Source organism: Microsporum canis, genomic scaffold (genome assembly GCF_000151145.1).
Source record: "Microsporum canis CBS 113480 supercont1.1 genomic scaffold, whole genome shotgun sequence".
Taxonomy (NCBI): Eukaryota; Fungi; Ascomycota; class Eurotiomycetes; order Onygenales; family Arthrodermataceae; genus Microsporum; species Microsporum canis.
Genome location: NW_003299169.1, coordinates 804207 through 825634, shown reverse-complemented (window position 1 = coordinate 825634; position 21428 = coordinate 804207). Strand labels below are relative to the sequence as shown.

The 21428-nt window shown below is 49.2% G+C and overlaps 8 protein-coding genes across 8 annotated transcripts; 4 read left to right on the top strand and 4 right to left on the bottom strand.

Annotated features, from left to right (window-relative positions):
* Positions 1 to 1130: 1130 nt before the first annotated feature.
* MCYG_00308 (alpha/beta hydrolase fold protein) lies at positions 1131 to 1958 on the bottom strand (the record flags this gene model as incomplete). Its single annotated transcript, XM_002850158.1, has 1 exon — positions 1131 to 1958. The coding sequence occupies one exon, from the start codon at positions 1956 to 1958 to the stop codon at positions 1131 to 1133; it is 828 nt and encodes a 275-aa protein (XP_002850204.1).
* Positions 1959 to 2295: 337 nt separating this feature from the next.
* On the bottom strand, positions 2296 to 2619 carry MCYG_00307 (uncharacterized protein; the record flags this gene model as incomplete). The annotated part of the gene is made up of 1 exon (XM_002850157.1): positions 2296 to 2619. The coding sequence occupies one exon, from the start codon at positions 2617 to 2619 to the stop codon at positions 2296 to 2298; it is 324 nt and encodes a 107-aa protein (XP_002850203.1).
* A 1848-nt stretch (positions 2620 to 4467) lies between these two features.
* Positions 4468 to 6355, top strand: MCYG_00306 (amidohydrolase; the record flags this gene model as incomplete). The annotated part of the gene is made up of 6 exons (XM_002850156.1): positions 4468 to 4711; positions 4794 to 5028; positions 5115 to 5355; positions 5422 to 5605; positions 5680 to 5881; positions 5944 to 6355. 6 exons carry the CDS (start codon positions 4468 to 4470, stop codon positions 6353 to 6355), a joined length of 1518 nt encoding a protein of 505 aa, XP_002850202.1.
* A 500-nt stretch (positions 6356 to 6855) lies between these two features.
* Positions 6856 to 9809, bottom strand: MCYG_00305 (pre-mRNA-splicing factor 38B; the record flags this gene model as incomplete). Its single annotated transcript, XM_002850155.1, has 5 exons — positions 6856 to 7513; positions 7550 to 7842; positions 7986 to 8085; positions 8299 to 9445; positions 9569 to 9809. The coding sequence occupies 5 exons, from the start codon at positions 9807 to 9809 to the stop codon at positions 6856 to 6858; spliced, it is 2439 nt and encodes an 812-aa protein (XP_002850201.1).
* A 479-nt stretch (positions 9810 to 10288) lies between these two features.
* On the top strand, positions 10289 to 10792 carry MCYG_00304 (uncharacterized protein; the record flags this gene model as incomplete). The annotated part of the gene is made up of 2 exons (XM_002850154.1): positions 10289 to 10296; positions 10381 to 10792. The coding sequence occupies 2 exons, from the start codon at positions 10289 to 10291 to the stop codon at positions 10790 to 10792; spliced, it is 420 nt and encodes a 139-aa protein (XP_002850200.1).
* Positions 10793 to 11590: 798 nt separating this feature from the next.
* MCYG_00303 (beta-lactamase family protein) lies at positions 11591 to 12729 on the top strand (the record flags this gene model as incomplete). The annotated part of the gene is made up of 4 exons (XM_002850153.1): positions 11591 to 12051; positions 12093 to 12228; positions 12287 to 12581; positions 12665 to 12729. The coding sequence occupies 4 exons, from the start codon at positions 11591 to 11593 to the stop codon at positions 12727 to 12729; spliced, it is 957 nt and encodes a 318-aa protein (XP_002850199.1).
* A 1925-nt stretch (positions 12730 to 14654) lies between these two features.
* On the top strand, positions 14655 to 17345 carry MCYG_00302 (conserved hypothetical protein; the record flags this gene model as incomplete). Its single annotated transcript, XM_002850152.1, has 2 exons — positions 14655 to 15789; positions 15853 to 17345. The coding sequence occupies 2 exons, from the start codon at positions 14655 to 14657 to the stop codon at positions 17343 to 17345; spliced, it is 2628 nt and encodes an 875-aa protein (XP_002850198.1).
* A 1113-nt stretch (positions 17346 to 18458) lies between these two features.
* On the bottom strand, positions 18459 to 21149 carry MCYG_00301 (manganese resistance protein MNR2; the record flags this gene model as incomplete). Its single annotated transcript, XM_002850151.1, has 4 exons — positions 18459 to 18529; positions 18604 to 18806; positions 18884 to 20782; positions 20857 to 21149. The coding sequence occupies 4 exons, from the start codon at positions 21147 to 21149 to the stop codon at positions 18459 to 18461; spliced, it is 2466 nt and encodes an 821-aa protein (XP_002850197.1).
* Between the last annotated feature and the right edge of the window lie 279 nt (positions 21150 to 21428).

Here is a 21428-nt window from a genome sequence, read left to right as displayed (position 1 = left end):
CTGGTCTTTCTTCTGCTTCTCCTTCTTCTCCTTCTTGTTCCTTTTTTGTATGTTGAATATTTTTCCTCTACGCCATCAGGAGTGAGGGGATTTTGGCTCTTGTCAAACGCCTCCGTCAGTTCTGTTTTTTCATATATGTATAGTTATTTATATTGCTTTTGGCTGGCTCCTTTCATCACATATAAAGCCTGCCGATTATTAACCACTGAAGGTGCCGAGGAGGAATTACCTCCCGAGAAGAACAAAAAAGAAAAATAACAGCGAATATATCAAGCAGGGCCTGCCTGAGGAGGGGAAAGATGAGGCGAGTCGCTCATACGCAGTGCGACGGCGATGTTAGACGGTGTCGGCGGCTTGCTGCATCGTACAGCCTTCACATAGAAGTGAAAGAAAGGCGCCGTACGCCCCCCTAACCAGCTATTTTCATATGTTCGCCCGGGATATATTAATATATTATGCCCAAGGGAACAGCTGATGCCAGCTTCGGCTGGAACCGTATCATCGCCCTGGGCAGGTTGTTGCACTGCTTGATAGAAGACTCTTCGATGACCTGGTGAACACCCTTCTAGTTGACATAAGTGGTTATTCCATCTGTCCGAATAGCTTTTCACACCGGGATTGAACCAATATCGCTCTTGGACAGTCGAACATCAGCTGTCAATTGCAGATATAGGAGTACAAGTTTATATCTATACAATTATATGAGCCTTAGCTTGGTAGATGGAGAGGGTACGCTTACCATATCGACGGTGAACAATTTGTCTGACAGCCTGGTATGTGGGCGGAAGGGTCAATAAATATAGATAAACCAGTTTGAAAGGTGAATATATATTGAAAAAACAAATAATTAATTCCAATTAAAGACTATCAAAGGTACCAAATTTCCATAATATCCATACCAAAAGATATAGTTATAGACCCAAAATACTTCCCGTTTTCATTCCATGAAGACCATGTCTGGATGGGATTGAGCGATGATCCATCCTGTTATTTGATATAAATCCACAGTCAATCCAAAACAATCCAAAATCCCAGCCCGATCCTGTAGTAGTCCTCATGTCTGATAAACCAATCCCTCAAGCAAAACAACCAAAAAGAAAAAAATATTCAACTTTAGACATCTGTAGGATCTACAGAAATGCCCGGATGGACCTTGACACTCCATCTATATCCTCAAACACATGCCAGTGGCCGACCTCTTTCAACACAACCGGGGCCTTGCAATTTGGTATAGACGACGCGATAACACTGCATGTAGACGGTGGGCTGACCTTATCCTCATCACCGGTGATGATCAGAGTCTGGCAGGTGAGGCTCCCAAGGTCCAACGACCCAGTTTCATTAGCCAGGGCAGTGCAGGCCCTTGCATAGCACTCTGGGCTCTGGCTCAATAGCGTAGATCGTACCGCCATGTAGGCGGCTGGTTTCCTGGTCTTGGTGAACGTTGATGTGGCAGCCGTGGCAACCGTATCCGCAACAGCAGACATTCCTCTGCCTCTGACCACCGCAGCACGGGCATGAGTGGCATTGCGCCCCGCCGCAGGAAGTGGGCATGGAGGAGGGCCTAGGAGGATGAGTTTGTGAACCAGTCCGGGATTTTGAATTGCGAATACTGTAGCTATGATGCTGCCCATAGACGATCCGATTAGTATCGCTGGCGAGGCCGTTGATATACCCGCTAACGAGAATATACACTTCACGTCGTCAACGAAAGAGGAGATGCTCGGAGTTGACAGGGCGGATGGAGGTGATAGCCCGTGTCCCTCGAGGTCCAGCTGGTGAATTGAATAGGTCTTTGTCAGGCCCAGGGAGGAAATCAAGGGATCGTAATATTCAGATGTGCCCCCGAGGCCATGTAAAAAGACAATCGGAGGCCCAGCCGGGTTTCCATGTTTCTTATAGTAGAGCTGCTTGCCTTCGTCGTTTATTCTGGTCAGTGAACTGCTGTTCCCGATCATGATTGCAGTGTAGGCAGGTCAAATCTCCGGCGTTTTCCTTGTTTTCTTGCTGCCAGACTTATCCTCCCATCTGAAAACTGGCTCTTGAAGGGCTTTATAGAAAAGAAGCCTCCCCCTTCACGCCAAATATGCGGACTTCCGCGTCCATGCCAGCAAAGCGAAAATGCCATGATCGGGGTAACGGTCAAGAAAGAGCGGATGTCAAGGGGATGCGGCCTTCCCCTCCGGCTGACTTGACCATTCGCGGAGATCTAATCTATGCAAATGCGAGCTGTCGTCCCCCAGGCGCGGGAATGATGGAGGAGATGCTCCAACTGCGGACATCGAACTGCTGCCCCTAGCCCACCAAAGGGCCGGCTGATGGGCTTGATGAAGGATTCAGCCATCTGCTTGCTCTTCTTCCTCTGCGATCTGTTCCACTTCTCTCTCCACCACGAGGAAGACGGACATCTGTGCGGACTCCATGTCCATAACTGAGAGCAGATGCAGCTTGACCCACAGATCGAGCTCTTCTCATTCTCTGCTGTCTTCTCTCCGCCTTCTCCGTCATCTCCGTCAAGTGAATGGTTAAGGGTGCTGCCGGCAGTCTCTTCCTTGCTGCATGGAGTGCGTAAGGGGAGAGACTCGTTTTGCTCTGGTCTTCGTTCGCCGACGTGAACATATACTATGTAGAGAGGAGGGCGAGACGAGATGACTTCGTATCCAACAGCGGAAGAGAAATATAAACCATCATGGCCTCATATTCTGCAGTCACATCTGCACGTAGTAAAGATCCCAGTCTTTCTTCACGTCAAGTTGCTGTTCAACTTATTCTCGACCTCGCTCCTCTCCTGTCGTCCTTTTCTATGCATCTGTCGACTTTCTTTCCCCAACTCGAGAGTCTCCTTCATGATCCAGCTTAACGAGCCAGCTACTGCGTTGCCCTTGGAGTTTTCTGTTTAGTTCCCGTCGTCGGCCTTGAAAGTTGGCCCTGAAGTTGGCCCTGAAGTTGGCCGTTTGGGTCGACCTTCAACGTCCTAGAAAACTTCCACCTCAAGGACGAAACAACAACGGAGGACAAAACGAACGAACATTGCTTTCAAGTGCATAGGGAGTAGAAGAGGATGCTGAAAGACTCTTGCAAAGGAAAGCTCTTAAATATATTATGCGACTGAACAGCGACCAGTGAAACGTTTCTATCTTCGTAGCCACGAGCAGTCGCACAGCAACGACTCCCTGCTACGAACATGTTCAACCAGCATCAGATTTCCATCTCTGACGGTTCTTTATTGCTGCTTTCCAGGTCAAGAGGCTTCAGTCCGCTCTGTTTGACCTGGTTTTACAAGAAGAGTCGCAGTTCTCAAGCTTGTCCATTCCCGAGGAGTGACTACAGCGCTCGGAATGCACTGTCTACAGAGCCCAGATATATAGCCTCGGATCCTTTTTCGACATAGTTATACATATATAACTCGCTCGACAGTCTCGCCAAGGGAACAGCCTTCCTCGCTACGGCTTGAAGCCTGGTGGAGGGCTCACTTTGCGTTCACGCAGCCATCGCATCAGCCAACGCGAACAAGGTCCAGGGTTACGGTTTCTCTGCAAGCTGTGACAGACAGAAACTCAGAAGAAGCTTTGCGAATTAGTGGAACACAAAAGTTACAGAGACGCAAAAGGAAAAAGGGGGCTTAACCCTCCATGCTCTTTCTTTTACATACGTTCGCTGGCTTGACATCTTGTCTCAGCTTATGGGAAGATGGATGGACCAACCTGGCTGATAGTCTCCTTGATTGCCACCAAAAGACGTTTCTTTCTACTCTTGAAAAAAAAAAGAAAGGCCAGCATGAAAAAGGGGCTAGAAATAGCCTCCCGTTTCTATATGCCACTATTAGGTATGTATAAAAAACGAGGGCCCTGTGCGCAGAGTAAGAAGGAGCTTGGATGGAGTTTTCCTTCCCCAAAGTCGGTCCTGTGGCGCATCTCGACTGCCTCCATGCAGATGGCTGTTTTCTCATGTCGATCGCCCACCTGCAGCGCCGTTGTATCGTTCGCGGCCCTCCAAGGATGTGTTAGACGGAACTCTCTTCACCGCGTTCAAAGAAGTTCTTGCAGTCTGATGGCTGGGAGGGGGGAAGGGTAACTACAATCCCACGGTCGTGTTTCCAACGGAGAGTCAGCGGAAGAAAAGCATATCTGTCTACCTTCCCAGCGTCTTGATCAGTTTGCAGAAGATTTGCTGAGACACATCCTTGGTTGACGAGTATCTATCGCCCACGTACTGACAGGCCATGGTAGTGCAAAACTCAAGCTGTTGAAAGACATAATTTCTGCAGCCTCCCTTTTTCTGCCTGTCCTGCTCGGGGTGGATCAGTTTGTAAAGCAGAACTCTAAATCGATGCCAGGAATTTGTGCTACCGATGAAAAACTGCCGTTCTCTATAAGAGCAACGGGAGGACATCCTTTGAAACGGCATTCGAGGGAGCGAGCAGCTCCCTTGAACTCGAACTCAGGCTTATAACCACTTTGTCAAGTCATGGCAACGGAAAAGATGGAAGAACCTCCAGTTTCATGGCGCTTGACGGCGAGCAAGATACCCCCTTACGATGGCCCGCCCAGAAACATTGCTACCATCGATGCCCTGGACTTTGGAATCAACCTGACCCCTAAGAAGTATGAGATAGCAGGAACCCATCCAGACTCCAAGATCATGTTCCTAGATGTTGACATTTTGGACTCTACCGGTAAACTACCATATCGTGGCGATGTTCTCATCGAAGGTATGTTAAACCACTCTGATTGGCCCTCTTTAATTAACTATATACACCAAATTATGGACCCGTGGTTAACTGTCGTGTGAAGGAGAGAGAATAACTGCTGTCGGTACCATTCCGGGGAAAGAAGAACTGAAGAAGAATCCGCGGGTGCGGAAGATACTCGGACGTGGCCGCACGTTAATGTCCGGTCTTGGTGATGCACATACGCATCTCTCCTGGAACGGAGGCGATCTTGACCGGCTAGGTCAGCTTGCCGTTGAGGAACATACCTTGCTCACGGCCAGGAGTGCTCATTGTTATGCTGACTCCGGTTACACAATGTATGTACTTATCGCCGTTTTTTTGAGATATTCTGATGTCTCGTTTTCAATCCGTCTGAAACTAGCTTTCTGACGATTCGTTTAAGGTGTTTTGGAGCTGCTGCGGCTAAAGATCGATTGGATGTGGTGATCCGTGATTCTATCAATGCTGGCGATATACCTGGCCCAAGGTGCCTAGCTAATGGGATGGAAATTGCCAGGAGTGATGGAGAACTGGTAGCTGGCATCACTGCATTTGCTGACGGGCCGGAGGAAATGAGAAAGGTTATCAAGCACCATGCCGAGCTTGGGGTTGACCAGATAAAGCTTAGTATGTCTGGTGAGGAGGTAAGCTGAGATTTACTTGCCTGTTTATCTATACCTTTAAACACGTCTGCTAATAATATATTGCAGATCACGGAAACGAGGCATGCGCAAGACTGCTACTTTACCGATGAAGAGACGGCTGCTTGTGTCGACGAGGCCCATAAGCGTGGTATACGCTTATGTGCACATGCCCGGGCTCGGGACTCGGTGAAGATGTGTGTTAAACATGGAGTTGACGTGATATACCATGCCTCATACATCGACGACGAAGGTGAGCCTTCGGACCGCTAAGGATAGCCTGTTTCAATGAAGTGGATGGAAATAATGACATTAACTCTTCAATAGGAATGGATATGCTTGAGAAAAATAAAACAAAACACATCGTTGCACCGGCCCTAAACTGGCTGGTCAATATATTCACCGAAGCAGCGAAGTTTGGTTACACTCCTGAAAAGGCGGAGGAAGTCGGATATCGGAAAGAAAGGGAGGCTGCACTTCTAGCTCTACGGGAAATGCACAGACGTGGTATCGTCATATTACCAGGAGGGTAAGCTCTACTATATAATTCGGCTAACTATTTGAGGATGAATCTGTTAACACGAATGGCAGTGACTACGGCTTCGCCTGGACCCCTCATGGCACCTACGCTAGAGATCTCATGCACTTCCAGGACCTTCTAGGCTTCACATCCCATGAAAGTATTATTTCTGCCACCGCAGGAGTAGCAAAACTGTTCATGCGCGAATATGAACTGGGCAAGATCCTTCCCGGCTATTATGCAGATTGCATATTGGTGGACGGAAATCCACTGGAAGATATTGCTGTTTTACAGGACCACGGAAAGCTAGACGTCATTATCATTAATGGGCGAGTACATAAGATCGGTAAGAAAGACGGTGCTGGGCGGGTCGCTGCCGGTGCAGAAGGAGAGAGCAATGGCAGCGAGAACGGTGTAGGGGACGGAGAGAATGACCAGGAGGAATTTCCAGAAGTTAAAAGGAGTATGCAGAAGCAGTATTGAAGCCCCCCTTGTATGGAAGGTGTAGTTGAAGATTTCACGAATTACGAACCAAGCAGCGTGCCATGACTAGTTTTAGTTTTACTGTTTCACTATGGACTTTCGATGATGTATTTTGGGGCAATCATATTTATTATCAAACGTTGATACGTGATTTGGGGCAGTGAAATTCAATCTCATAATTGTATGGCACCCAATGAGCGAGTATTTACCAGGTTAAATGGAACTTATAGTTGCAGATCATAACTCAATAACAACCGACACCGCTATATAGATTGAAACTTCATTACCATCATGATACATCACAAGGAAGTTATAAAAAGAAATGATACAAAATAAATATGACATCAACAAGGTATATCAATCAGAATCATAAGAATTAACATCATGGCATAACTGGGAAATAACCAACTTGACAAGCCACCCATAACGACAGACATATAAAACACAGAAACTATAACCAACCCCTCTATCTCTTTTCAGGTTTTCTTCTGTTATAAACTTCATTGTGCCATGAAAATATACCTCTCTCTAAAATGCGCTGGCCGGTTTGACGATGAAGTATCAAGAAGCCGGCCATGCTCATCAAATCTAGGAGGAAGTTCAATGGTAGAATCCGAGTCCGGGTCGGTTTCACGCCGAACTTGTGCTGGTGCTGGGTGCTTGGTGGATTCATGATATCTTTCAGGGTAACGGGAAGATGAATAAGAACAGGAATCAGATGTAGCAGCAGATGAAACTGATGAGACACTGTTGCTATCAATGTCATGCTCACGATCATGAGAATGACGAGAACGAGAGTAAAAATTCGATTGGCGATGGTCTCTAGGATGGAGTCGTCTGTCGTAGTCAATAGTTACATCGGAATCAGAAGCAGAATCACTGTCGTCGCTTTCATACCCGTCATAGGACGAGGGAAGGTTAAACTGGACGGATTTACGGCGGGAAGACACTTTGTCCTTGTGGGAGCGTGGAAAGGGTGGAGGCGATGGTGATGAAAGTTCAGATGATGAGGGTGAATTGTTTTGAACGGGGCTTGAAGCGGATGATTCGAATAAAGATCTCTCTGAGGTTCCATTTTCAAACCCTTTATCTCCGGGCCCATTCTCGTTCTGGTGAGATGTCTGTGGAACCTTTACACCTGCTCCTATTAGCCGTGTACTACATAATATTAGACAAGAGTTTGCGGAAACATACATTTTCATCTCCCCTATATCTTGTATATCCGTTGTGCCCAGGAGGTCCTCCTGGGCCCGGGCCGGCAAAGTAACCTGGGCCTGGGGGAGGTCCAGGTGGAGGTGGATATCCTTGCCCCCCAGGTGGCCCTGCTGGGGGAGGAACACCGTAGTATTCCTGTGCTGCTGGAGGATGTTGATATGGAACAGATCCTGGAGGTGGACCAGAAGGCGATGGATATTCCTCTTCGTATGGATCACGGTAGTCCCTGTCATGTTCAGCCCGACCATTATCGTGCTTTCCATCATGGTGATCTACAAGATTTTGTCAGTAAAAATATGTTCTTAATTAGTTAGATTGACTGATTAGGATATGGTCTCTTACGCTTTGCATATTCATGCCCTGCGTATCCGGCGCCCGCGGCAAGGCCAGCGCAGCCAGACCTGTGCTAAGTTACCGGTCCCATGCCTACTGCGTGACGGCTATGACGTCTGTCCTTCCTGTCCTTCCTTCTGCGTCGTCCGTCACTGTCAGATCCGCCGTATTCGGTTGATTCACTGTAAGAATCATGTCTAGAGCGGGTGCGGCTCTTACGTCTGCGTGATGGGCTCCTCTAGCCGAGGCTGATCCAGGGGCCGCCCATAGTAGTCTGGCCGCTGGGGATACGACCATAAGACTGGATCCGCCACCCGTAATGGGATTAAGATCCGGATTGTTGGATTCTATTCGTGATTGCCAAGGCCAGCATGCCACGTGAGACATCATAGTACTAAGAAGTAGACTGAGATCGACGACGCCGGGAACGAGAACGGCGACGTTCTTCTTTCTCGCTCTCATGCTTCTTTTCGGCTTTCTTTTGTTTATTGTTCTCATACATTGCGGCGATGGCTGCGCTGCCCAGTCCCGCAGCAGCAATAGGTATACCCTGCCTTATTCGGCTATGGGATCGAGATCGAGAGCGATGGCCCTTGCGAGAGCGTGACTTGCTGCGGGCATGTTCAACGAGGCCTGCTACGGTAGCTCCAGCAAGGCCGGCTTCTGCCATGCGTTGGTTGCGCTGTTCGCTCGACTTTTTCCTACGCTGCTCCGAGTCCTCTGTGTCGGAGGAGTAAGAGTACGTGGATCGAGAGTCACGCCTGTGGCGTCGACGACGGGAGTGGCTCTTACGGCCGCGACGTTTCTCGGCCTTGAGGGCATTTTCTTTCTCGGCCTTGGATTCCGCATGTTTATGGGCGAGAGCCACGGCACCGGCAATGGCAGCGGCGCCAATTCCAAGGCCGGCAATTGTCTTGGTGTGTGAATGGGCCGAAGACGAACGAGAGCGGTGACGTGAGCGGCTACGGCCATGGCGGGACCGGCTACGGTGATGCTTGCTGTGGTAGCGATGTCTGTGCCGGTAGTGCTCACGATCACGGCCACGATCGAGAGAGTCAGCACGGTGGCGGGACTTGCTGCGATGCTTGGATATGGCGTCTACAGCATATGCGCCCACTGCTCCTGCGCTGAGATCCTTGGTTAAACGTGAAAGGGTGCCAGAGTGCTCTTTTCCCTTGTCCTTTCTGCTATTGCGTCGCCAGAGCTCCGCGGCACCCACACCGGCAAGGGCACCCTCAGCCATGTGTCTGCGGCGGTGGTCATGCTCGTCATCACTGCCATATTCACGGTCGCGGCGATGATGCCGGTGATGGTGCCCTAAACTTGAGCGACTCTCGGAATAACGATCTGAATAGCGATCCGAGTAGCGGTCGTCGATATCGCGAGGATCATCATCGTATTCTCGAATGCGGCGCTCATACCAGTAGTCAGAGTCGTGGGGTGAGCGATGGACCACGGTGCGATCCTCTACACCATCGGTGTGATGGCGGACAATCTGATACTCATGGTCATCATGAGGGGCGTATGTTGACCCCCGGTAGGCTGTCAGGTATTCATTAGATATCGTCATAATAGGAACTTAAGAGGTAGACTATTGGACAGATGAAGTGAAGGAATGAGCTCTGAGGAGAGGGACGGTGAAAACAAGATGAAGAGGAGACCTACAGTCGTGGTCGACGTCAATATATTCATACTCCTGGCGACGGTCCATAGTGCTAAGGCGGCGGGGCAGTATCTCGCTTCCAGAATCGTCGCGGTGGGAACGGGCGTCAGGCGCAATGACGTAGCGTTTAATAGAGTATCTTCCACCGTGTGAAGATCGGGGTTCGGATAGCCGTGAGATTGTATCAAGTTCGTCGTCGTCCTCCTCGTAGTAGTAGCGGTACTCTCTTCCTCGGAAACTCATGCTAAAGAAGACACGGAACCGGGATCGACGGATATTGGCGACTACCAGGAATCCCTTTTATCTGTCAGGGAAGAGGAAAGAATAGACAGACAAGGGATATAGTTATCTCGGCTGGAGCCCAGATTGATAGTATGCGATGATAAGAGCGAGAAACAAGAACAAACGAGGGTGAGCCGTAACCCTTCTGGATAAAGGATTAAAGGAAGTTGGGGCGGGGCAGGGCGCCCGTTGTGCCCAAGTTCAACTATGGCCGATCCCAGCCATGTATCCTATACGCCGGGATACAGGAAAATACACCCTTTCGACTGGACAATGCTAGTATATCCGTGTCATTGCACGGCAAAGACGGTACATCCTCGTACACTGCGATACGGGCACACCAGCATGACATCATTCCAGGATTCCATGATCAACAATTGCTGGCAGATCCAGGTAAATAACATGGCACAAACAGCCCAGCTGGGGCATGGGGCGGAACTATGACTCAGTCAGCATTTGTGAACTGCCCACGGAGATGACGGAAAATGTTTCTTTGATCCTCCAAACTAACTGCTTGCCTTACTATGTATAGATATTGTAGCTGTCTGAGGGATGTTTCCCCAGCCCTGCCGGGCGCTCCTACAGACGTGTCAGAGCTCTTTTACCGCCAGCTGTCGATACACGGCGCCATCTCCTCACTTTCTAGGCCAATGACAGCCTCTCAGGATGCAGCTAGGCGACGTAGATCCGGGGAAGTTCAATCGCGATGTTTGATGCTTGTAGCGAGGATGAAGATGAAGTTGGAAGTTCGACGTCTGGTTTGGCCCAAAGGGGAGGCGGCGGGCCGTGGCAGAACCAAAGCTTTTTTTCGACTTCAACATAAAAACTTGCCACAAAACACTGGCCTACAGAGTACACCATGTTCACGTCGACGCCCGCGGATTCACCGTTCGTTAGCTGCCAGTGGGCAGGTCCATGTGAGCATTGGATACAAACAACTCTAATTGAGCCGTTGAGGACCGCGGAGAAATCCCAAAACTTCGGGAGGCGCCGACAGCTAACGGTTATCATTTAATGATAACGGGAATGTCTAAACGAAGGGCCCGCCTGCTGCTTTACTCTATCGATGGGAGGCGGCGATGCCGGAGATACCGAGCAGCTGAGAAGGCAAAGAGATATGATGTTATTGCGGATGGCAACCCGGTTACGTATCCTGCCTGTTGCCCAGTCAGCAGCACTTCAGGAGAAAAGGTTCAGATATCCACCTGTGATGTTTATGTGCCTGTGTACCTTCGCCACTGATTCTAAGTATAGTTTCCTTGTCGCAGCTCTTTACGCTGTCCCATTTAGGCAGATGTGAGCGTACCATTTCTGGCCCAACGAACCCACACAATGTTTATAGGACAAACGCTCCGGCCTGACAACTTTCCCGAGTAATTAGCAGATACTCGTATCATGTCTTAGCCAACCTAGCTGTCAAATGATCGTTATACGGCAGTGTATTGGTGTGATTGGCAGAATTCATATGTTGAACACTCGTAGGTCCCACGGGGAGTATAACTTCAATCCCATCTCATTATCCGATTGAACTGAGGATAGTTATAACTGTCTAAGAGTATAGCATTTTTATCCCCAGACAGGTGGAAGTCGCATAGGTATTCAACTTATCCTCCAATTTCCGGAAGCTATGCATGACTGGTAATGTTATATAATCAGAAGGATATCTTCGGTAGATGGCCGTGGATATGTTGGGCTCCATTATAAACCCAAAAAACTACAGCCAGATTACCTCGATACTGTAGATGTTTGTCTGGAGTACCATATCAGACTACATTAGCACGGGGGCTGCCGAAAGCTCAGCTCTAAGAATGGGCAAAACCATCTCTCCGGAAGGCATCGCCGCCATCACCAAGGCTATCGATGACAGCTGTGTCGACGGGGTGATGGGACTCCCTGGCGTGACCGTCATGGTGGTCAACAAGCAGGGGGAGGAGCTACTCGCACATATAGCGGGAAGACGAGAAGGCGCAGAGTCTGAGGAGCACTTGGCACTCGACGCGGTGTACTATATGGTGTCCCGCACGAAGATGGTCACTGGCCTTGCCTGCATGCAGCTGGTGGAAAGGGGGAAGTTATCGCTGGACGATGTCGAGGCCGTCGAACGGCTCTGCCCTGAGCTGAAGGAGGTGAAGGTCCTGCAGGATGATGGTACTTTCGTTCCAAAGAAAAGGGATCACTCTTCGCATGCTTCTCTCTCATACCGGTGGGTGGCTTCTTCTATTGACGCAACTGCTGCTTTTATAGACTTACCCGATACATAGCCGGGTTTGGATATTCGAGCCTCAACAAGAAACTAGCAGGATTCAAGGAGAATATCTGTAATATAGAACAGTTTATGCAGCCACTAGTTAATCAGCCAGGCGAAAAGTGGGAGTATGGTGTAAGTGTCTGGCTAATGCTGTATCAATTCCATCTCCGTTCACACTGCCTACTACCAGATCAGCATCGACTGGGCCGGTATACTGGTCGAGCGAGCAACAAAGATGCGACTGGGGACGTATTTTCAGGAAAACATCTTCGACCCTCTGGGAATCAAGCATACGTCTTTTTCCCTGTCTGGCGAGATGAAATCCAAGCTGGTTACCATGCATAAACGACACCCTGATGGGAGCCTCAGCCCAGCAGATGCCCATCCCAGACAAGCCGTCGTGAACGCCGAGACGGAAGAAGAGCAAGAATCTCTCTTCCAGAGTGGCGGCGCTGGCCTCTTTGGCACAATCAGAGACTACTCTAGTATGGACGGCTATTAGTTAATAGTTCGGCGGCCCCCTTGTTCGATAAAAATATACCAACTAACACGGCCTCTTCCTCTCTAGGAATTCTCGCGGCGCTGCTGAATGGCGGGACTTCGCCGACTACAAACTATCCGCCGACACGGTAGAGTCGATGTTCCAGAATCAAGTACCGGACATGCCAGACTTCGCTTCCCAGCTTCTCTCCGCTAACTCCGGAGAGCTGCAACCGTCTGGATGGGGGCTAAGCTTCATGATGAGGGCAGCAATCCCCATGGGCAGAAGCGCCAACAACGCCTTTTGGGCCGGGATGGCCAACTGCTTCTGGTGGTGTGATCGTGATAATGAGGTCGGAGCCTTGATAGCAACGCAGGTTGTACCGACTGGAGATGCTAACATCCTCGAGTCGACTATATATCAACACCTCCGTTAACCCTCCGTATGGACTGGACATTCTCTCGGCCAGACTTCTCCAAGTCTTCTCCTTTCTCTTGGCTTCGACGGCTAGACCCCCTGCAAGGTCAAGGATTTATGTTTTTTTTTTTAGTTAATATGTCAACAAGTTATCGTGCACTCTTTCTTCCCGTCTTGCATGGTCAAGGGCGGTTTTTCCCTGCTTTCCCTCCCACTTCCAGGCTGGTTACATCATACTATGTAGTATCCCCTCGACAAGGATGAAACATGTCTCTCTCCCCGTCTTCACCACCCTCTCCTTCGTTCTCTCTCCTTCTCATCCTCTTGTAGCGATACTTCTTCAGCTGCAGTTTTTATATGCAGCAAAAAGTATCAAGACTTTTCCTCACCGCCGTATTGATATTGTATTATATTACCGGGACAACATTCGGGCCGTCCGCTCAAGTCACTGTCGGGTAAATAGCGCAAGAGTAACCTTAGTCAGCCGTCACTCTTTGTATCGTACCGTCACATAAATACGAGGCCTCGAACTTTTTCTCAACTTCAACTTCTTCAACTTCTTTTATATCCAGAACAAAAAAACGTCCTCGCCAGAATCTCTCGCCTTTCTCGCCTTTTCTCGCCTGTCTGGCTTCGTTCCGGTGGTTTGCTGTCATCGTCTGCCGCTTGCTGCCCAAGCTACGACTCCTGCATCCGCATCACACTCGCAGTAGCCCAATAAACAAGCTTCCGGCATCGAATCTTCAACACCGTCCAAAAAAAAAAAAAAGAAAGGAAGAGAGAAAGGAAAAAAAAATCATCATCGACATCTCTTCCCTCCCCCTCGACTGACTGGGCCTTGTCCCATGTCCAGCTTCACTTCGCTGGCTCCCTAGACCTGCTGCGATCGCTGTCGAGCAGTCCGTCTCCTCCTACTGGCCTCATTCCGGCCCCAGGTTTCTTCGCCTCGCAGTTGACGTGGGCCGCCCTTATTGGGCTCTCTTTTCGCTCTGCCGCAGTCAAGACAGATATATTTCTTTCTTTTATTTCTTTCGAACCGACCCCTTGCTGCTTCAATTCGTGCAGCTTGTTTGGCTGCCCGGGACGAGCCTGGGTCGGTCCGTCGAGCTCGCCCTGCGGAACTGCCCAAGCCTGACGTTAAAACCATCCGGGGAGGGAGGCTGTTTTGCGAGCCCGACCATGATCGTCACCCCTGTATAATCGTTCCAGCACACACCTACGCCTTGTTCCTCCACTTCTAATCGATCCTGGCCCTGACAAATACCATTCTGCGCCGTTCTCTCCCTTTTTTCGCTCCGATTCTAGTCCCTCTTGATACTGGCCAATCTCAACGTTATGGAGTTTTGTTGACCTATGAACGCCTCATTTTGATAACTCCTGCACGCCCAACCCTCGCTGGCCGATCATATCGTGCCAGCACTTGCGTTCCGGATTCGATAACGAGCACAGCTATCTCCGTACTTTGCTCTCTAAAATCCCCATGTCGTCGTCTACCAGCCGCCTCTTATCCCCGTCGAGGCCAGCGCCAGCAGGGCCGTCACCTGATGACGCTGTCAAACAAGACACTCCCCCTTCCGCAGGCCCCGATGGCCGCAGTAGTACCAACGGAAATGGGACCGAGAGTGCACGCGAGCAGCCTCAATCCAGAGCAAATCCCCTAATGCTCCCTCCAACCATACTGCACCCCTCGTCTGCTTCCGCATCTATAGACCCATCATTGCGTCCGAAGCCTCTCCACCTCCATGGCAGACCTCTCCATGCCCCCTCTTCGCCCAATTCCGTGGCTTCCTCGAGAGAGACATCCCCAATACCGCGCATACCGCGCTCGGCCATTGCTCACTCAGCCGCCCATTCATCGGCATCCACATCTCGATCAATCTCCAGGTCGCGGAAGGGTAGCAGGGATCTTAGCATCCCTCGCTCTCCAAGCGGAGGTCCCGCAACTCAAACTCACGGTCAGAACGTTCAGAAGCTGCTTGCGGACGTGAACAAACCCCTTCTGCCTCCGCCAGTCGACACATTAGGACGACTCTCCCCAATTTCTCCCTCGTTTACTAACAAGCCAATTGATTCACAACTCCAACGCTCTCCGGGGCTGAAATCACCCCAGCCACAATCTAATCTATCATCCTTCTGCCTGCCGGACAGCGTTCCTGAATCAACACAACAGAATAAGGAAAAGGATAGCAGATGCCAGAAACAGCAGCAGCAGCAACCACAACAACAACAACAACAACAACAATCGGAAAAACAGGCCGAGGACCCTGAAGATAGCCAGATGTGGAGCATGAATCGTAACCTGTCCCGTACAGGGAGCGTGACAGGTTCTGTGTTAGAAACCGTCGAGGAGGCAGGAACTCCCACACCAACTGACTCACACGTTACCCTTGACTCTAGACTAGATGAGAAAGAAAGGGGGAAAGACGAGGCCCTGTCCAAACCCGGCGGTGAAAGCGGCTCAGACTCCAGCGGAAAGAAGAGAATGGCTCGGCGTCCCTCGGATCCCTATAGAAGAAATGCATCGGCTACAACCCGGCCAACCGCAGGTGATGTACTGCCAAAACGGTCGTTTACCTCACTGAGTTCTACTCGCGGGAAGCCGGGAGAAATCTCCATGACCAACATGACGGTTGAGACCGAGACCGTTAGCTCAGTACCCCAGGTACCCCTTGGCGGCGGAGCAACTGAGCGTGGAGGCACTGGTACATTAAGAGAACGAAGAAGCGATGAAACCATCAGGCCTAAAAAGGAAAAGAAAAAACCACCTAGAAAGACCACAGTGCCACCTGGAGGAAGTAGGTTCCCTTTTCCCTATGTATCGTTCATTGTTCGTTATTTTACTAATAATATATGTGAAGTGTCATCAAAGGCAGATATATTCGAGGCCAAGGTTGCTAGTGCCGTCGATGATGCGGACTCTTCCGATTCTGCAGAGACGTTTGTCTATGAGTCTAATCCCCGTGACCCGCATCCAGCTCGCCAACATAGATATCACTCCAGGACTCCCTCTGCAGCCTCGGCAGTTAGCCAGCTTGATCAGTACGGTGGCCGCACTCGCTCTGCACTTCGTGACACACCCGGTTTTCACGGAATCTCTGGAAAGCGAAGCATGAAGTTTACTAACACCACCTACAACACCTTTGACGGCGACGATAACATGTCTTCTGGACGGGGCAGCTCACGGGCCAATGGCCATAATATACACACCACCAGACACCATACAGGTCGACACGCCCGCAACGGTGCGCATCCATCGCTTTTCGACCATGCACGGTTCTTCTCTTCACAGCAACTGCCAACATCCAAGGGGTTCCGATACTCTTCTGTCAATAGTAACAGTGTACCTCATCGTTTTGCTTCCAAGCAAGACGGCGACTACGGCTACGATTTTGATGCAGAGGGTGCAGACGATGAGCGTGCACCCCTGGTAGGCGGCTCTAATGGTCGTAGCATCCGCTCCCGCCATGGGCGTCGGCCAGGAAGTTCCAGCCTTCGGCAACTAGAGTACATGGAAGAACGGCGTCGTGGATGGTTCGCCAGAATCACGCTCTGCACGCTTCTACTTATCATTATCCTACTCCTCGGTGCAGGGACGGCAGTGTTCGTTGTCGGAGTGACCAAGGCGTTGACCAATGTACAGATCCGTGGTATTCAGAACGTGCTTGCTTCAGAGGCATTGCTAATGATGGACCTGGATGTTCAAGCGGTTAACCCGAACCTCTTCGCCTTGACCGTTAACCATCTAGATGTGAACATATTCGCGAAAAGCAAGTTTCTGGACGCCGAAAGCATAGATTTGGGCAAGGCACGAATACTGCCTCGCACTAGCGATAGTAAATCGCGAGCTCTACTCTCCCTTACGGCGAAGGGAGTAGAGGTAGATTCCGAAAGAGAAACGGTAGAAGGGAAAGTTGACAAAGGCACCGACCCCATCCACGATCCGTCAGAGCCTAATCCACAAACCATGCTCCTGGGCCGCGTTTTCCACCTTGACTCGCCGCTTACATTCACTCCATCGCCGTGGAAGCATCTTGCATCCAATTCAACGGCTCAAATCCGCGTTCCTAAACCTGGTAATAGGACTGAGGAAGGCGGCTCTTTGCGCTGGGAAAAGATCCAGCAACATCCCTTTGAGCTCATTGTGAGGGGTGTTGTGCGGTATGAGCTTCTGCTTAGCTCAATAGTACAGAGTGCGCCTGTCAGTGCAAAAGTTGCCGTTCTGCCAGATAAAGGGAATGCAAAACCTACGCCAACATCGACTTCCACTCCAACCGCACCAACAAAGACAGTCACCGCAAAGGCGTCAACGGAGACTTTGGGCTCTCCTTCCATACTGACCCCTTTGCCCTGACCTGACGCTAAGATTTGCCGGCCAAAGATCCTTTGTACGACCACCTTTGAACTTCCGAATTATTTTAACGAATTTTCTATATCGATTGTCGTTTCGCAAAAGAGAATCATCTTTGCCCCCTTTTTTTATAAGATGATTCTAACGAGTTTCCAGATTATTACTTTGAGCCTGCTTCGGATATTATATTTTGTTAAGCGGTTTTTTTTATAGGAAAACACTTATACCCCTATCGCTTGCTGTTACAATGCATAGCTTTTTAATGCTTTTTTCTTTTATTATTTCGTTTTCCTTGTCTTTGCGCGTTTGTTTTTATGTACATGCTCCGATAAAGGGAAAAACCTGTGTTTCTTTGGCATTGCTAGGGGAAACATCATGACAACAACACCAATGACAACAAAATAGATCGGGGGAAACGGGGAACTATGGGCGCAAGCCGGGATTTTTCTTTTATTTTTCTCGTTTTATTTGTTTATTTTGTCCTTCATTATTTTGGGTCTTTCTATGATGGCCATTCATTGCTATCGCACCACACTCCTTTGATTACTGAGGCAAATGAGGTCTGGCAAGAGGGAGCAATTGGCATTATAAAGCCGAGTTCGTTTGCCTTGCCTTCGTCTGCTTCTTTTTTCCTATGTTATCGGCTTTGATCAGAAACAACAATTGCCATGAATAAAAGACAACCACAACAGATCAAAACAGAATGTGAAGGGATCATGTAGCATATGTATGCAACATTAACACACACAAATGGAAAGACATTTATGGTAATAATTATTTTTACGGGCTAAAATTAGTATTATTTTGTTTAATATTTCTTTGGTCTCCATGGTAAGAAACAAGCAGTTCTAAGGCCCATAAATAACAAAATACTCCAATATGTCTCAATTGAACTTTTATATATAGCTGGATGGATTGCAAAACCCAAAAAATATGCCCATAATGTACTAGAAATTTGTCCAGTCAAATTCCAATCAAACGCTTAAAAATGTCGAAACGCTTCAAAATCCAGCTAACACTTGTGTCCCTATCCTGTGCACTATGCAAAACGAAAAAGATAAATAAGGGTAAGCAGAAGATGCTCTTTATTTTCCCTACCAACGGTATAAATGCTGTCTACACAATGCGGTAAACGCGCTTGGCGACGTAGAAGCAGATTACTGCGAAGACGACCAGTCCGGCGGTGACTAAAATAAGGATATGACGTTAGCCAAGTTTCATGAGAAGTAATTAAACGAAGTTGTAGCGTTTGGAAGCTTACTTGACCAAAACCAGTTGAGGCTTTCAACATCCTGTCCAGGAACCTTGACGTTCATGCCCCACATGCCACAGATGATGTTCATCGGAAGCACGATGGTACCAAGTACTGTAAGCTTGCCCAAGACGTCGGCTGTCTGCTCTTGTCGTTCGTTCATTCGGATGTTTATCTGAGCAAGATAGTTGGAATGAGCGCGAGAGAGTAGTCTAGTATAGAAAAAAGGGTAGAAGTTAAGAAAATGAATAGCACGTTGTATGTGTAGGGGGTTCGTAAAGGGACATACGTTTCGTAGTGAGTCAGATTGCTTGTCATAGTTAGGATGTGATCCTGGATATCGCCTAGGTAAAGCCCAATTTCTGATTTCGGAGCAACCTCCCAATATTCATTGCATCGTTTTGCGAACCCCTTGATAACATCTGCTTTGTTGCCCAGTAGCCTATAAAGCCCCATGACTTTCTTGCGGCATGAACCCACTTGACGAAGCATATTGGATCCGGAACCACTTGCTTCAAGACCTGCTGTCTTTTCATTGTTGTCAATATCCTTGCTGTCGGAATGTAGGCGTAAAATTTTATCGTCAATTTCGTCGACTTCGTCCTCAATGGCGTGAATGAGAGGGCCAAAAACATCGGTGATATCGTCAATGATGGCGTATGATATCCAGTCCGCGCTAAGGATAAGATAATCCTTGAGTTGGCGTATCCTTCGGCGAACATTTGCTGGGTGTGGAGTTCGAGAGAAATGGAAGCTGAGTAGGCCTTCGCGGAAAACTACCACGTACATGTTCACTGGTTCAAGGAAATCAGGACTGTTTACATCCTGCTCGAAGGTCCGGTAGTTGATAAAGTAGTAGTTGCGGAACAGTTCAACCTTCTCGCGGGCTTCTTGCATCATGATATCTTCAGCAGTCAAGGCATGTATCCCGAATGCTTTGGCGATGACTCTCATTTCGCTGTCGGTAGGGCTGAGGACATCAAGCCAGAATGTAGGCCTGGGTCCATATCGTGGCTCCTTCTGCGGGCTCTCATTCCGACTATTACCATTTGTAGTTACGGGTGTAATATCTGGGTTGTCTGACAGAAGATCTGGAGGGTTGTTTGAATTGTGATTGGCATAAGATGCTGACGAGGGTTTATCGCGGTTAGCTGTCCCGTTATATGGACGAGGATCGTCTTCTTCATCTGAAGAATCATCCTCTAGGATTGGGGGTTCGGGAATGAAAAGGTCTCGGAAGGTTTGGCCTGGTTGTTCAAGTTCTGATAAAGTCTGGCTATGCAGAGTGCTTTGGAAGTCCTCATTGAAATACGTGAATCTATACGGTGCTTCCTCTTCTTCGTCATGCTTCCATACAAGATTCCGAGTTCTTAATCTTCCACCGATGAGAACTGGTTCATTGATTCTCTTGGAGCGGGTTGCGCCGCAACGGGCTTCCTTCTCCTGTTGACTCCATTCCTCTAGTACTGAAAGGTCCGGCCATACCCTTCGTGACCTACGTCGGCGTGCTCGCGTGTCTCCACCAGCTGGTACTTGTGATTGGAGGTCTTCTTCGCCAAGATCTGAAAGACCACTGGCAGGAAAACATACATCTTCTTCTACCGGGAGAGTGACGGTCCGACGACGCTGCATGTCAGGGGGGGAGCGGGATAACGATCCATGCCTAGATTGTACCGCTGGTCTTCTAGAACCCGTATCTACATCGACAATTGCATCCATAGGTAGACTGGTCGAACTCATCGCCTCTGGCGACTGTTGCCGAACAAATTCCGGCCCTGTGATCACGGGGCCCTCATAACCCATATCAGGTAATAATTTAGGGCTCCCAGGCATAGAGGGTGGGTTATTGACATCATATCCCTGTCTAGGAACCAAAAGGGTATCAGGCGTGTAGCTATTCTGCGGTGAGCGTCGTGGCGATTGAGCGCCTATTCCGCCCATATTTGCCGACATAGAGAAAGGCGATCTTAATTCACCAGATCCATAACCTCGAGCAACCCCACCGCTCTGAACTGTAGAATTTAGCAACGGTGAACGGTCATCTGCGATGGCAAACTCATCCTCTGGCAAGGTTTCGTGTCTGCGCGCTTTGGTACGTGAGCTAGACGGCGAGTCTACGATAAGCTGGTCTGGACGGAAGCTTTGAGCTAGCCTGCTCTCTCGACGTGGGCGCATCATGGGTTGATTCCTATGGTGTGGAGAGATAAAATATTAGACGACAGCGTATATTAACGGCTTTCAACTACGAACTGCCTTGCTTACCTGTGATCCAGTAAGGCTTCACTCTCAAGGCTGGTCTCACTAAGGTTCCCTCCACCAGCTCTTCGGAGATTGTAGAACGGATGAGAGCGAGTCTCTGTTGGGGAGGGATTCTTCGTATCCTCGTCGCCTTCATTTGGCTGCGTATCGACTCGACTGAGGGGGGACTGGTAGTGCGTAGTTTCCCCAGAGGGAGCAAAAGACGGTCTTCTGTTGCGTTTCTTTCTCGGTGCTCTGTGTCTCCTTTTCTTTGCCGCACTCTTTTCTGCCCCCATGACATTGTTGGTAGGATCCATCTTCAGGCTAGGCCGTTTGAAGAGGAGGTATGGAGTAAGGTGACGATGAATATCATCTGTGGTATTATCCCGGCCGAGATTCCGACGGCCCTTAGGGCACTTTGGAGTCGTATGCAGGGAGAAGGTAAATGGAAAAGGATGTGAAATTCGGCATGGAACAGGGAGAAGAGTCGACAGAAATGTGTGAAGTTGTTGACAATCGATGACTGCAAGCATGACGTTTTTTTTTCTTGCTAGGGCGGTTCAGCGCAAACACTAATACTAATCCAAGCCCCCAAA